Below are 14681 nucleotides of genomic sequence, written 5' to 3' on the forward strand. Positions count from 1 at the left end.
TCTCGTACATTCATAATGTACAGAGAGTCTGGCCACTTTCCATTGCCAAGCGTGAACTTCCTTAAATTGAATGCGGATACTCTGTTGATGTTTGAAACTTTGGATATGCCCAGAGCCACTCAGCTACTCCCTCAGTTCGCTGACTGGACCATGCATTTTTGTCTTGAGAAAACTGTGAATATACCGCAGACCCAGACGTACGTATGAAGTGAAATGAAAACTGAACGGAAGTATGTAGGAAGGTGGAGCCAGGTATTACTTACATAAATATTACTTACATAAGCAGCATAATAGACGGTCAAAGGAGTCACGTCCCCATCAGGTGAGAGACTCCCTGCACTACGGGTCTTCATAGATGAGATCACCACACTCCTTCAGACTGCGGCATGCACCAACAGGCTTCTGAAAAGGCTTGAAGAGCTGCTGATTTGGCCGAGGATGAAGAGAAAGCCATCCAAGTCCTGGGGTGGCTCTCAAACTCTCTCCTCGATCCTCGATCCTCGGTCCTCAAGGGGCTTTCCCACTGATCCATAACTAACACTGGATAGACTATCCCATTGTTGCCGCCCCATCATTCTTTATCTAGATCAGTGAGAACGAGGATCGAGGAAGGAAGGGAGGGTGTATAAAAGACCAAATGAGAGGTACCCCTGCAGTCTCTGGATCCACAAAGGAGTCAGGAGGGACAACTTCTTCTCAGTGAATGGTGAGGAGACTCCACGCTTAGCAGACCAACCACTGAAAAGCCATTGAAGGCTCTATACTGCAGACCTACAGCTCAATGATGTTCTAAAGAAAATTCGAGGTCTGGTGTTACCAGTTCACCCTGTTCCATCATTTGATGTGGCCCCTCAAATTCTGCAACAGCACCTCATCGACAGCCTTGAAGATAGACACAAAGGTAAATAACTATATCCGAAAGTAGCCTTCCCTAATGCCTGTCCAACTCCAGCTCTGTTTGGGAGAAAGGCTTCCAATAAAAACATCAGCTTAGGTTACAGACTGGAAAAGGTGATGCTGTTGCTTGAGCTGAGAGACTCGCCTGGTACAAAATGCCAAGGCCCAAATTCACACCAAAGAAAATGGGATGCATCTAAGGCAGTACACCAGGCCATGACCCATTTGAAACACCAGGAGGTTGTGGGGATGGTGGGGAACACCACCCAAGATGTGATCTAAAGCCACAAGAATGGAGAGGGAAAAATCTGGTGATCTCGGAAGTCATGAGAGAGGATGAGGAGAGCTGTGAACCAATCCCAGCAAGTTAGATGGATAACCTGGGAAACTGTCATTCACAGAACCATCACGTGGGCTGACCTGTGGAATGTGCCCCAAGCAAAGCTAAGTTTAGTGATCCGGTCCACGTACGATACCCTCCCAAGCCCCAGAACCCCAGGGGGCTTGTAACCGGAGGGTTGCTGGTTCAATCCCCGACCAGTCCACCACGGCTGAAGTGCCCTTGAGCAAGGCACCTAATCCCTCACTGCTCCCCGAGCGCCGCTGGTTGGGCAGGCAGCTCACTGCTCTGGGTTAGTGTGTGATTCACCTCACTGTGTGTGTGCTGTGTTCACTAAGGTTCGCTTATGAGTTGAGCCTCTATCATTAAAACTGAATGCTTTTGCTCACACTGACACACACACACACACACACACACACACATACATACAAACGCTCATACAGCAGACATAATCAATGTAGTTCACTGATACATTTTCAACATCTATTTTTATTAGATAGATAGATAGATAGATAGATAGATAAATAGATAGATAACAAATCCACATGACTAAAATGAGCAGTAAAATATACTAGCAAAATTAAATAATAAAACAAAGAACCACATGAATGATCAAAATATTGACCATATAGCTTCCAATTTAATTTAAATCTTAGAAATGTACAGAGGTCTGCACCTTCCTGACCTCATAGCTGGCTACAGGCCTGCGCTCACCATGTTTCCTCTTTTGCCGGAGACAACTCTTGCAGCGGACAACCAGCAACACAGTCCAAACCAGTGACAGCAATCCCACAACAACCAGTTTAAAAAGGCAGATCAACTTGTTATCTGATGTGTAGGAACCTACAAGAGAGTGAAAGTGTGGGCAAGTGTGTGAAGGCCTCATAGTTCATTTCAGCAGTGACTGAATATCTTGTACTACAATAATGTACACTGCGCCATACATATAGTTAGGAGCAAAATTATTCATACCCCAAATACTGATTTAATGTTGGGGTTCTCTTAACCGTTATAATCGTTTTGACTGAAAATGACACTGCCAAATGCTGAAAGTTTGTAAGATGATGTAGGCCCTATATCAGAAAAATAAGTATTTTTCGATTTTTTGTGAAAAATTACCAAACTCATTCATGCCCTTTTAGAATAATCAGTGGAAACATTTTTGGAAATGTTTCTTATAATACCTATCAAGCCGCACCTTTTTAGCAGGAACGATTCTTAGCCATCACTCTGGCCTTGTGCTCACTTTTTTAAGGATTGAGGTCTGAGGTCTGGGCTCTGGCTGGGGCACTGGTACCATATAGTTTTATGACCTTTTGGCATGTGGCAGTGTGGCAGTAATTCCACTTATAGGGCACCGAAATGGTCAGCACCGGCACTGGTTAGAGATATTTACCAGAGACTTCACACAATGCGGTTTCTTCATTACTGTCTTTCGTTTCAAGACTATTGCTTAGTCTACACCGGTAGCGACTACTTTCCCCGTCCTTCCCAAGCTGTAGAGGGTTACTCTTCTCCTTTATCACCCTGTTGTTGTGGACCCAGGACAATGTGAGGTCCTCAGGAAAGCTCTCAGGCTCACACCAGAGGATTGCAACACCTGTTGAACAATTCACGGCCAATTTTGGGGTCGGAGCCCTGGCTACAACAGATAAATGTACACATTATTTGGGTTTTTATCATTACAACATGGCAAGACTGGATATTTCATTTTTCATAAGTAAAGTGTGACAACTTCCTGGGCAATCAGCCACTGCTGCACCATTTTGATTTTGTTGTACTTACAGAAGACACAAAGTCTCAGAGAGTGTGTTTTAAGTTTTTTCCCATCTCTATCATGATGTTCAGCTTTGTATGCACAAGCCATTGACTTGGAGATATTGTTCAAGATAAGGGAGCCTTGGACATCCACATCTGCATTTGGATCAATCTTTCCCTTCCTCCGTTTATAAATGACTGTGTCATCACATTTCCAGACCAGCATATCTCCATCTTGTTGAGGTGAATTCAATATAATCGTATAGGATTCCCCTACATATGTGTTTACACATTTAGGTTCTGTGTTGAGAACAATGAGATCAGTGACTGCAAATACACAAGGATTTAATTTGATGACGGACATTAAAAACCATCACATCCTTGTGAATTCAGTAAATTCACTGACATATTTACTCACTTATTAATATATGGGCACATCATCTAAACTGATGAATAAAAATGTTTTTGATTGTTATCAAAACCGCTGTTTGCAATTTTGCATTTCTGACACTTTATATAAACAATTTCTGTGGTGTTTGACAGTATCTTAATCTTACTACAGGTCTACAAACAACATGGGTACACTCTTAAAAAAGGATGGGGTGCTATATAGAACCATGCAGGCTTTACAGAACCCGGTTCCTTTTATGAACTCTTCAAAATGGGTGCCAGATATGAAGCAGGCAATAGAAGCATTTTTGGTTGTATATAGCACCTTTTTTTCTAAGAATGTATAGGCCTATGATTTGGCTTTATGTGTCCCTGCTAATGTTATTTAATTAAACTCTCAAGCAGCTTAGAGGGATATTCAAATGACGTTGTGCAGTAGCCTAGCCTATTAAAACACATTAACACAAGAAATTAATCAAACCACATATATCCTAAATTAATGTATCATTAAAACTGAAATACAGCTACTTGATACAAATCTAAACAAATCATTACTCACCTCGGGATGCAGTTAAACTAAGAACATAAAGACACAAAACCCCCAAAGCAATTTGGAAGTTCATCTTCTCACCTCCCTTAGAAGGCAAATGTCAGGTTAACTGAGAAAGATTGTTTCCTGTGGGTGAGTGAGTAGGACATGCAAGTGTGTGTGTGTGTTTAGGTGAGTGTGTAAACGTGCACGTGTGTGTGTGTGTGTGTGTGTGTGTGTGTGTGTGTGTGTGTATGTGGGTGGGGTATGCATGCTGGTGCACGTATCGGTGAGTGCCTTTGATGGTAATATACAACAAAGATTAAATTAATCGGTCAATGTCAGCGATATCTAAAATATTGGTCCTTTCCCTCTGTCATCTTTAGATTGCAGTCTGCCCGCAAAATCCAGAAGATCAAACATCTTCCGCCCCCACCGCGAACATACTGTGCACTGTGCGTAGGGCCAGGGGACACCCTTTTAGCCAGTAAATATTAACTTTACCGCAAATTGCGTTTCAGTCGATCACTCGATAACGTTCCACGATAACGTTTACAGTGTCAAAATGCACCACGTTGCATGCAAGAGTGACCCTTTCCATCTCCACCACGTAGTAAATCTAACTTTAGCCTACCACCTACTCCACATAATAGGTAAAACATCTTGTCCGTGCAAGAGAGGGGCAAATTGAGTGGCAGATTCCAGCTGGCATGTCACTGTGTATCTCCTATTTAATATAAGCAACGTTTAAAAGGAAGTCATGAAAGCAACAGAAACTAGGCAGGAGGTTATCCGGTTCCCTTAAGCTCGATTGGTGTGGGGGCGCTGTGACATAGGTTGCAGTCGATGTAATTACCCGCGATTAGCGCACTGCCCTGAGCCCTTCATTTGCTGTCATAGCCTAGGGCTTTTCCAAACCGACATCTTGACATTGAATTTTTTACTCAAAGTAACTCCTATTTAAAACTGATATATATTATGTGGTGGTTACTTACAATAAACATGTTTAAAGCTTGGTGTGCTTAAGAATAACGAAGAGCCAAAGTAATAATGGCCATATTTCACTGAAAGTATACGAGCATTTATCATGAGGTGATACAATTCCTTATGAATGGACATAAAGTATGTGAGTTTATGTTTCATTTTAAACAGGCTGAAGCAACCTCGAGTGTGGAGTTACTGACATCTAGTGACCTTATGACAAGTGAGAAAAAACTGCAATACATTTGTTATTGACTTACCATCATTATTTTAGTATTACAACATGTTTACTATATTACTTATATCATACAGTATCTGAAATTAATATACATGTTTTTTTTCTCATCATTTTCAGCATATATATTTTTTCCTGATGACATTAGACATTTTTAAGGGGGGGGGGGGGATTGCGCAAATTGAATAACTGTTTTAATGATCATCAATGATATTTGTAATTGAAGGCATGTATGTTCTCAATAACTTGGCCATTATTGGATAAATAGAGCCATTATATAGCCTAATGAAATTTACCACATCACTACCACAAGCACGGTTGGCTTGAAAGTGGTAAGGTGTAAAACATTTGTGGCAGTCCATAATTGCTGTCTGCCTGGCTCTGACGCAAAGTTTGCATCCACTCTTTTTTTGTGTTAGTAGCATTTTATTTGAGCTACAGAAAACGAATGCAGTCAAAGGCTAACACGTTTTGCACCATCAAAGACACAGGATAGACAAGGAAGTGAACCTGCTGATCACGCAAACATGGTCAGTAATGTTGACTTCAGTTTGGTTTCATGTAAAGCTGGTTGATAACTTATCATGTGCTTCATGACATGTAACATATATCACTTGATGACATATGGACTTGAGCGAGGTAACTAATATAATGGTTTAACGTGAAGGCGTTATTCAATTGTAATACCACTTGATATTAACGTAGACTGGCAAACTGCAAACTCAGGAATCAGGTTTTATTCTATCACAAGCAGAGAGGGTAAAAATGAGCTGTATAGTCTGAAGAGGCCATGGGCTTGGCTTGGGACCAAGACCATGGCCTCACTTGCATCTCCTTCTGCTACAAAAATCAATCTATCTCTTTCAGTTCTAGTTCTCCTTCTTCTGACAAACAATGCAGTTTCAGCACTTTAGTGTGAGTTAAACAAAGAGCAATGGTGGGAGAAAAGAAGCAATGTGATCGGTTCTCCATGTCCTTATTATCAGACACACCTACTCACACCTATCTGACTAGCATGAGATGAGAAATATCCTGTGGCCTAAGTACACCAACATAGAATATAGAATGGGGGGGGGGGTGAAAGAGTGTTCTTTTAATGCAAGATTGCTAGGGCTGCATGGCTACTCAAACAGGTCTGAAAGGTTATTTAACCGCATACATAATTATTTCTCTTTAAGAGGAGATCTGGATTTTTCCAGTAGCTGTCATGTGGGGCACAGGAGCTGTCTGTTTGGCCTGACCACTTTTGCTGAAGTGATCTTGGAAATGGTTCAGTTTTCTACTTTCTGTGACAAAAACAAAAACAAGAACTGTGCTTATTATGCAATTTTGGAATGAGGTTCAGCTTCCGACGTATTACTGGTGTTCCTGGGGCTTTTTTCCCGCCAGGGCCAGTCAAGGCTCAGCATATTTTGATAGTGATGTGAAACCATTCTTATGCACTACCAGCCTGATGCCTTTGGAGAGATCAGAGACACACAAAATGACCAGAATTTTAAATGTGATCAAACACAATTGTTAACAATTGTGGTCAAAGATCTCCAGGCACACTCAGGTGTGAGAAATCACTGCAGGTTTATTCGCGATACCGGGAGCAGGTCCCTAGCAACAATGTGTTCCAGTAACACTCTTCCAGTAACACAAAGTTCTCTAGGGTAAGGCCAATCTTATACATTGGGCCCTACATTTGTGTTGTGGTAATACAAATCACTAGCCTGACGACGTCATACTCAATTCGAAGTTCCCTGCAGAAAAAGGATGTAGGCGGGGCTAAACTTCGGTCTGGCATCCAGGCTAACAAATCACATGAGTACAATGGTCTACTCCTCATACATGCAAAAATATAACAATACATGGACACTTCTTGGGCATAGCATGTGATCCGTGCGCCGCAAGTCATGTGGCTACTCCAAGTAAGTTAGATAATCAGTCAATAGATCCTGCAGCATTTTCTTGTCGTAGCATGTTCTCTGTCAGGATATTCTCAGGCAGAATACCCTTAACTCGTGACAAAAGGGGGTCGCGTAACCTTTATAGTGAAATGGAGAGAGCAAATGACAGACAAAACAAAGCTGATGCACATTATTTAATGTTTAGAAAAGCATGCACATAATATATGAAACTGTAATATTAATCACCTCTATGTAATAAATGTAAATTAGAATTCACTTCTAATATTTATAAACATACTGTATTAGTAATCATTTCTATTGCTAAGATTTGTTAGTAACGCCAACATTTCTACCACATATGCTAAGAATCTTTGTTAGATTTGTTAGATATTTAGATTTCACATTATACGGTTTCTTCTATACTGTCTTCCGCGTCGTGACCATTACTTCCGTGATCCCATGATTCTGATATTCTAGAGGATTAGACTTCTCATTCTTCATCTCAATGTTGTTGTGGAACCATCTCAGTGTGATGCCCTCAGGAAAGCTCCACCTCCAGCTTTGGGTCTGGAATCCTGGCTAGAACAGATGAATTTGCATATTATTTGGATTTTGTCATTACAAACATGGTAAGACTGGATAGTTCATGAGAAGTTTGACAATTTTCTAAACAAAGCCAATGTTGGGATATTTTGGTTTCGTTTTACTTACAGAACACACAAATACTGTCTTGTATTTCTTTAATTAATCTCCCATTTTTATCATGGTGTTCAGCTTTGTATGTACAAGCCATTGTCATGGAAATATTTGTCAGCGTAAGGGAGCCTTGGTCATCCACATTTGCAGCTGGATCAACCTTTCCCCTCCTCCGTTTATGAATGATCGTGTCATCACATTTCCAGACCAGCATATCTCCATCTTGTTGAGGTGAATTCAATGTAATCGTATAGGATTCCCCTACATATTTGTTTACACATTTAGGTTCTGTGTTGAGAGAGGGACACATTATTTGGGTTCTGTCAATACAAAGAAGGCAAGATTGGATGTTTCATGAGAAGTTTGACAAATATTCTAAACAAAGCCACTGTTGGGCCATTTTAGTTTTGTATTACTTACGGAACACACAGAGACTCTCAGAGTGTGTTTTAAGTGCTTTCCCATCTCTATCATGGTGTTCAGCCTTGTATGTACAGGTCATTGACTTGGAGATATTTGTGAGAGTAAGGGAGCCTTGGTCATCCACATTTGCAGCTGGATCAACCTTTCCCTTCCTCCGTTGATAAATGACCTTGTCATCACATTTCCAGACCAGCATATCTCCATCTTGTTGAGGTGAATTCAATGTAATCGTATAGGATTCCCCTACATATTTGTTTACACATGTAGGTTCTGTGTTGAGAGAAGGACAAATCATGAGATCATGAGAAAGAAGGGAAAAAATGCTCTATGGCAAACTAAAAATTATTAGAGAGAGAGAGATTTGAATGCAGATTATTTAAGTGGTGACTTAGTGTCTAGCACAATAATCTGCACTGGGCAACTAAATGCCATAAACATAATGATTGCAGTTGCATTATGATTCTATATTAGATATAGAAAAGCTTAACAGAGAGCAATACACAAAATGATTCGCACACACACACACACACACACACACACACACACACACACACACACACACACACACACACACACACACACACACACACACACACACACACACACACACACACACTCATACTGTATGCAAATGACCAGAATTCTAAATGTGTTAGAATCTTTGTTACAGATATTTACCGGAGACTTCACATATGGTTTCTTCTTTACTGTCTTCCATGTCGTGACCATAACTAAGTCTACATTTGTAGCGATTCTTTATCCCGTAATTCTGAAGTTCTAGAGGATTAGACGTCTCATTCTTCATTTCAATGTCGTTGTGGAACCACATCAGTGTGATGCCCTCAGGAAGGTTCTTAGGACCACACTGGAGGGTCGCCAAACCTGATGGGGAACATTCCACCTCCAACTTTGGGTCTGGAATCCTGGCTAGAACAGATGAATTCACATATTATTTTTTGGGTTTTATCAATACAAACATCGTAAGACTGGATAGTTCATGGGAAGTTGGACAATGCTCTAAACAAAGGCATTGTTGGGTTACTTTGGTTTTGTTTTACTTACAGAACACACAAATACTCTCAGAGTGTTCTATAATTAATCTCCCACTATCATCATGGTGTTCAGCTTTGTATGTACAAGCCATTGACTTAGAGATATTTGTGAGAGTAAGGGAGCCTTGGTCATCCACATTTGCAGCTGGATCAACCTTTCCCCTCCTCCGTTTATAAATGACTGTGTCATCACATTTCCAGACCAGCATATCTCCATCTTGTTGAGGTGAATTCAATGCAATCGTATAAGATTCCCCTACATATTTGTTTACACATTCAGGTTCTGTGTTGAGAGAGGGACACATTATTTGGGTTCTGTCAATACAAACAAGGCAAGATTGGATGTTTCATGAGAAGTTTGACAAATTTTCTAAACAAAGCCACTGTTGGGCCATTTTGGTTTTGTATTACTTACGGAACACACAGAGACTCTCAGAGTGTGTTTTAAGTGCTTTCCCATCTCTATCATGATGTTCAGCCTTGTATGTACAGGTCATTGACTTGGAAAGGTTTTTCAGAGTAAGGGAGCCTTGGTCATCCACATTTGCAGCTGGATCAACCCTTCCCTTCCTCCGTTTATAAATGATCATGTCATCACATTTCCAGACCAGCATATCTCCATCTTGTTGAGGTGAATTCAATGTAATCGTATAGGATTCCCCTACATATTTGTTTACACATTCTGTGTTGAGAGAAGGACAAATCATGAGATCAGTAACTGCAAATACACAAGAATTTCATTTGATGAATCACATTGAAAATATATACTTTTTGACCAATTCATGAAAAGGGAAATGGATCAGCACATTCTTGTGAATTCAGTAAATTCACTGACAAGTTTATTCACTGACTAATATATGGACACATTTGAACTGATAAATCAGAATTGTATAGATCATTACCAAGACCAGCTTTAGCAGTGCACTGTAATGATGTTTGTGGGTTTGTGTTATTTTCTGCCATTATATGAACAATTTCTGTGGGATAGTACTATTTTGACATAGATTAAGTGTTAATGACAAATGACATGTGCATGATTATGCTTGATATGTCAATGTTTAATGGAATTTAATTAGACTGCAAGCAAGTTAGAGAGATATTCAAACACATTAAAATAAGAAATTCACAAAGCCTAAATTAATTAATAATTTAAACTGAAATATAGTTATTTCATATAGATCTAGCAAATCATTACTCACCTTGGGATGCAGTTAAACCAAGAATACAAAGACACAAAAAACTCAAAGCAATGTGGAGATTCATCTTCTAATGTCCATTAGAAGCACAAATGCTAGGTTAGCGGAGAGAGAGCTGTGTGTGAGTGTGTATACGTGCAGTGTATGTGTGTGAGTGTGTGTCACTGTATGTATGCCTGTGTATGGGTGACTGTGCATGTGTGTGAGTGTTTCTGAGTGTTGATGGTTCAAATAAAGAGGAAATGAATCTGTCAGTATGATCAGAGATCATCAGAACACAAACAATCTTCCTTCTCCTCTTGTCATCTTTAGGCTCTCAGTCTGCAATCTGAAACTCCAAACCAACAAACATCCTCATGTTAATTTGCTGTCATGCAAACATACTTTTTCCAAATTGATAAGATACCACTGTAACTAAAAAAAATGACCATGTTTACCGCTGAATGGAAAAGGTCTACAGCAAAGCAATATTTCTCTTGCAATTTTCACCAAATTTCCACATGGCTAAATGCCTCATACAGTAAACGCCTCATTGGACATACAGTAAATGAGTTTAAGTTATTTTAAATAGGCAGGAGCAATCTGGAGTGTGTGTAGTATGAGTTACCGCCACCAGTCTTTGAGTTACTACTGACACCTAGTGACCAGTGTGGAACGTTCACTACATTATTTATACATCACAAATTGAAACTTCCCATATCTTAAAAGTGGAAGCAAAACAATAGGTCTAACTCCATTAAGCCATTTGCCATTTGGAACTTACCAGTTGGGGCAATTTGGCTGCTTATGTCCAGGTCATAGACTCACTCTCCAGGACAGGACAGCAAATTTGTATCTGTATACCTCACCACTTCATTGGATTGCCTTATTTGTTTCTCCTAAATGAATAGGAAAATAGCATACCCTCATTCTGTCATCTCTTCAAATATCTATACCCTCCCTTTTTCTCCTCTTCAGATATGTGTAGCCTACTCTCGTGTTCTACTCTCTTCAGATATTTGTCTTCCTCTCGACCTCTGCAGCTCATCTCTTGTTTCCATATGGATGGAAGGGAGATCTGGATACTGTATGTGGGATCCAACACCAATGTTAGACTTTTACAAAGTCTACATACTGTTCCTTGATGTTTCCTGTAACTGGTAATATCTTATTTCTCTCTATATCCTTTTATCTGCTCATGTTTGTAAACCACTTTGAATCACCTGCTTACGAATGAGCAAATTTACCTAATCTGCCCACTAGAGGGGGCAGACTAGGTAACAATGCGACACAATGCGACACAATGCGACTAATACACAGGAAATTACTGGAAATACCACCAAAGGGCAGATATGATCTCTGAGTTGATTTGCCCACCATCAACCCTCAGCATCTTTGGTGTGCTAATATCCAGAAGTCAACAGCAGATCATCAGTCACACAGAAGCTTGGGCTTTGTACTTCTGTTACCTGGAATACATTTAATTGAACTTTTACTGCTCTGCATTTATGTCTCTTTCAGTCTTAATGCCTAATGGTTAAATAGTCTGTGTAGCACTCCAGCTGCCTGCGTTTAAGACCCGAGCCTGCCAGAGGTCTCAGCATGTAAGGGACATTGGTCTCTGTATTAGCAGAGTTTGTTTGTGGTCGTGAGTGGAGAGGTTTGTTCTTCTGCATACTGTACCAGTATGCACTCACACATGCACACTCACCTATGCACAGGGATGCACGCACACACACGCACGCACGCACGCACGCACGCACGCACGCACGCACGCACGCACGCACGCACGCACGCACGCACGACGCACACACACACACACACACACACACACACACACACACACACACACACACACACGCACGCACACACTCACCCATCCACCAGCATGCATACACCCACCCACCCACCCACCCACACACAGGAAACTATATCTCTCAGTTTGACCTTATTTTCGCTTCTAAGGCAGGTGAGAAGATGAACTTCCAAATTGCTCTAGGTTTTTTTGTGCCTTTATGTTCTTGATTCAAATGCATCCCAAAGTGAGTACTAATTTGTCTCAGATCTGTAAATAAAATAACTACATTTCAGTTGTACTCATTCATTTAAATGAAGGGTGGTCTGTCTGTTGGCTCTTAAGGACTTAAACATGTTATTTTTCCGTTTCAAATCTTTCAGCTGAAAACTCAAACTCTTAAATTAGACCTGTACCACACAAATTTTTTTTCAACAGAGCTCAACCAGACCCCAACTGGTATCTCTTGCCTGGTTATGTGAATCTAGTGCACAAACTAGCCATCTCATCAACAAACAAAAAACAGAGCATACTGTTGTTTCTGTTAGTATAGGAGGAGGAAGGAACAGTAGAATTGTGGTACTGCACAGTTGGATATACTGTAAGTAAAACAAAAATAAATAAACACACACACACACACACACACACACACACACACACACACACACACACACACACACACACACACACACACACACACACACACTATTTAACAAAAGCTACTTGCAAAACAATTGAGACCAACCTGCCCTGATCCTATGCTCTGATGTGTTGTGCTATTTTACAGTAAAAGGAACATGAAGTAGTTTGTTGCATATACAGAATATATACAATATACAATATAATATATAATAGCAACAAGAGTATTTGACATTAGAGCTGCCATGTACAGTATCTAGCCAAATGCAGGCAGTATTTTGCAGAACAAACTAGTAACTTGTTATTGGTGCAGAAAAAGAGCGCAAGAAAGACACAGGAGAAATAGAGCAGATAGCAGGCAGATAATTGATCTAGTTCACAGCAGCTGTAGCACTTCCCAGCTGATTTTCTGAGATGTCTTTAGTGCTCATTTTTGGGAGCTCGATGCCTCTTAGTTGTAATGCAGCTGTAATGTTAAAAACTCTTGTTGGTACATGTCAGATGGTCACCAGCCATGTCACTGCATTATGTTCTCTATCTGGGAATGAACACAACAACCAAATTTCTGGACTTCCGGATTACCAGTCGATTGCATGTGATATCTGTGTGATTACAATTCTGTGAGCAATTCAGCCAAGATAACTGGGTGTGAATTTCATGGTCAGTCCGCAATTACATTAAATACATTAATTTGATATCAAAATAGTGGTGGGGACAATTCTAAGTCCCTACCATACCATCCATTATTGCCCCAATTTCAATTTCTACAGAAATACTTGACGGGGCACAATGCAAGTTAACACATGTTTTAATCCAGCAAAGGATTCACAATAGACATAAGCAACAATGAGAGTCTAGGCCCAGTCCTGGGTCCAGGTCATCCGTTCTGTGCATGTCATATAATACCGTTGAACCTGGGAGGTGAATCAGAGAAAGCAAGACAGTGTAAAAGGAAGTTGACGATAAAAGACAACTGAAAGGTTGAAGAGTTGCAGATCTCCTGAGCTAGACTGAAATATATATCCTGTGACATAGGCCAGTGATAAACTAAGTGAACAGGGCTGTTGCTCATTTCTAAGTTACAGGGTGAAGCAAACTAACATGACATGCTTTTGTTTATTGGTTTATTTGGTAGGAACCATGCATATTTACAGTATGAACATTGTTGTATAGAAAAATACACCCATGTAAATATGCCAGAATTAGTCAAATGACTACTTTTCATCTGTAGTCCCCTGGCAGGTAAAAAACATATCTAAAAAAGATAATAGACAACAAAAAAGACAAAACATGGACACCACAAAAGGTACACATAAAGATGACAATCTACGCCAAGGCAGAAAAACAAACATACATGCAGACAAACAAGCAGACACGCTGTCCAATGAGCTTGCAGTTGCAGATGCTCTGGGTCAGTGCAGGGGAAGAGAGCTTGCAGTTGCAACGCTTGGGGTCAATGCAGCAAGACAGCGCTTGCAGTTGCTTGCAGTTGCAGATGCTCGTGGTCAGTGCATCAGGAATAGATCTTGCAGTTGCATATGCTCCTGCTCAAGTGATAAGATGATTTAAGAGTGATTCAGTGACTAAGAGTTGGCCCGAGTTGGCCAGATTCTGTTCTCACAGTGCTGGAGCCGAGTTCTGGCACAGCAAGCACTCATTCACTCAGTGCTATTTTTAAAGCTTTTTTTTGTCAATACTTTTTAAAATTTAAACAAGATTAACATTTCAATTAAATCTTAAAAATAGCCTAACAGTTCTGTCATTACATAAAAGAATGACAATAAATATGACAATAGGACATTTTGCAGATTAAAAAGTAACACAGAGAATAACGTGACTTATTATCTCTCAAGTCTAGGCCACAAAGGACAAACAGACA

The 14681-nt window shown here is 40.3% G+C and overlaps 2 protein-coding genes across 5 annotated transcripts; both read right to left on the reverse strand.

Annotated features, from left to right (window-relative positions):
• Positions 1–1792: 1792 nt before the first annotated feature.
• Positions 1793–3318, reverse strand: LOC134070831 (uncharacterized). The gene is made up of 3 exons (XM_062527293.1): positions 3023–3318; positions 2634–2879; positions 1793–2080 (listed from the first exon to the last, which is right to left on the reverse strand). The coding sequence occupies exons 1-3, from the start codon at positions 3219–3221 to the stop codon at positions 1890–1892; spliced, it is 636 nt and encodes a 211-aa protein (XP_062383277.1). The 5' UTR covers positions 3222–3318; the 3' UTR covers positions 1793–1889.
• A 3883-nt stretch (positions 3319–7201) lies between these two features.
• LOC134070828 (uncharacterized) lies at positions 7202–10568 on the reverse strand. 4 transcript variants are annotated; one of them, XM_062527287.1, is made up of 7 exons: positions 10393–10568; positions 9609–9875; positions 9204–9476; positions 8820–9068; positions 8139–8411; positions 7734–8006; positions 7202–7597 (listed from the first exon to the last, which is right to left on the reverse strand). In XM_062527287.1, coding segments are annotated over exons 1-7 (1401 nt in total). In that variant the 5' UTR covers positions 10457–10568; the 3' UTR covers positions 7202–7595. The 4 variants fall into 4 exon arrangements, with proteins under 4 accessions (XP_062383271.1, XP_062383270.1, XP_062383272.1 ...); XM_062527286.1 differs by having other exon boundaries at positions 7202–7601; XM_062527288.1 differs by lacking the exon at positions 9204–9476 and having other exon boundaries at positions 7202–7601.
• Positions 10569–14681: the final 4113 nt, after the last annotated feature.

The sequence above is a fragment of the Sardina pilchardus genome, chromosome 23, assembly GCF_963854185.1.
Source record: "Sardina pilchardus chromosome 23, fSarPil1.1, whole genome shotgun sequence".
In the NCBI taxonomy this organism is placed as follows: Eukaryota; Metazoa; Chordata; class Actinopteri; order Clupeiformes; family Clupeidae; genus Sardina; species Sardina pilchardus.

What these genes read in the sequence shown, in the direction of transcription:
- LOC134070831 (XM_062527293.1), bottom strand. Translation starts at nt 3,221, where the DNA reads ATGCTGGTCTGGAAATGTGATGACACAGTCATTTATAAACGGAGGAAG. An exon ending in TCTGAGACTTTGTGTCTTCT is followed by an intron (nt 2,880 to 3,022) that starts GTAAGTACAACA and finishes TATCTGTTGTAG; the next exon opens with CCAGGGCTCCGACCCCAAAA. An exon ending in CGCATTGTGTGAAGTCTCTG is followed by an intron (nt 2,081 to 2,633) that starts GTAAATATCTCT and finishes ACTCTCTTGTAG; the next exon opens with GTTCCTACACATCAGATAAC.
- LOC134070828 (XM_062527286.1), bottom strand. Translation starts at nt 10,456, where the DNA reads ATGAATCTCCACATTGCTTTGAGTTTTTTGTGTCTTTGTATTCTTGGT. An exon ending in TGAGAGTCTCTGTGTGTTCC is followed by an intron (nt 9,477 to 9,608) that starts GTAAGTAATACA and finishes CTCTCAACACAG; the next exon opens with AACCTGAATGTGTAAACAAA. An exon ending in TGAGAGTCTCTGTGTGTTCC is followed by an intron (nt 8,007 to 8,138) that starts GTAAGTAATACA and finishes CTCTCAACACAG; the next exon opens with AACCTAAATGTGTAAACAAA.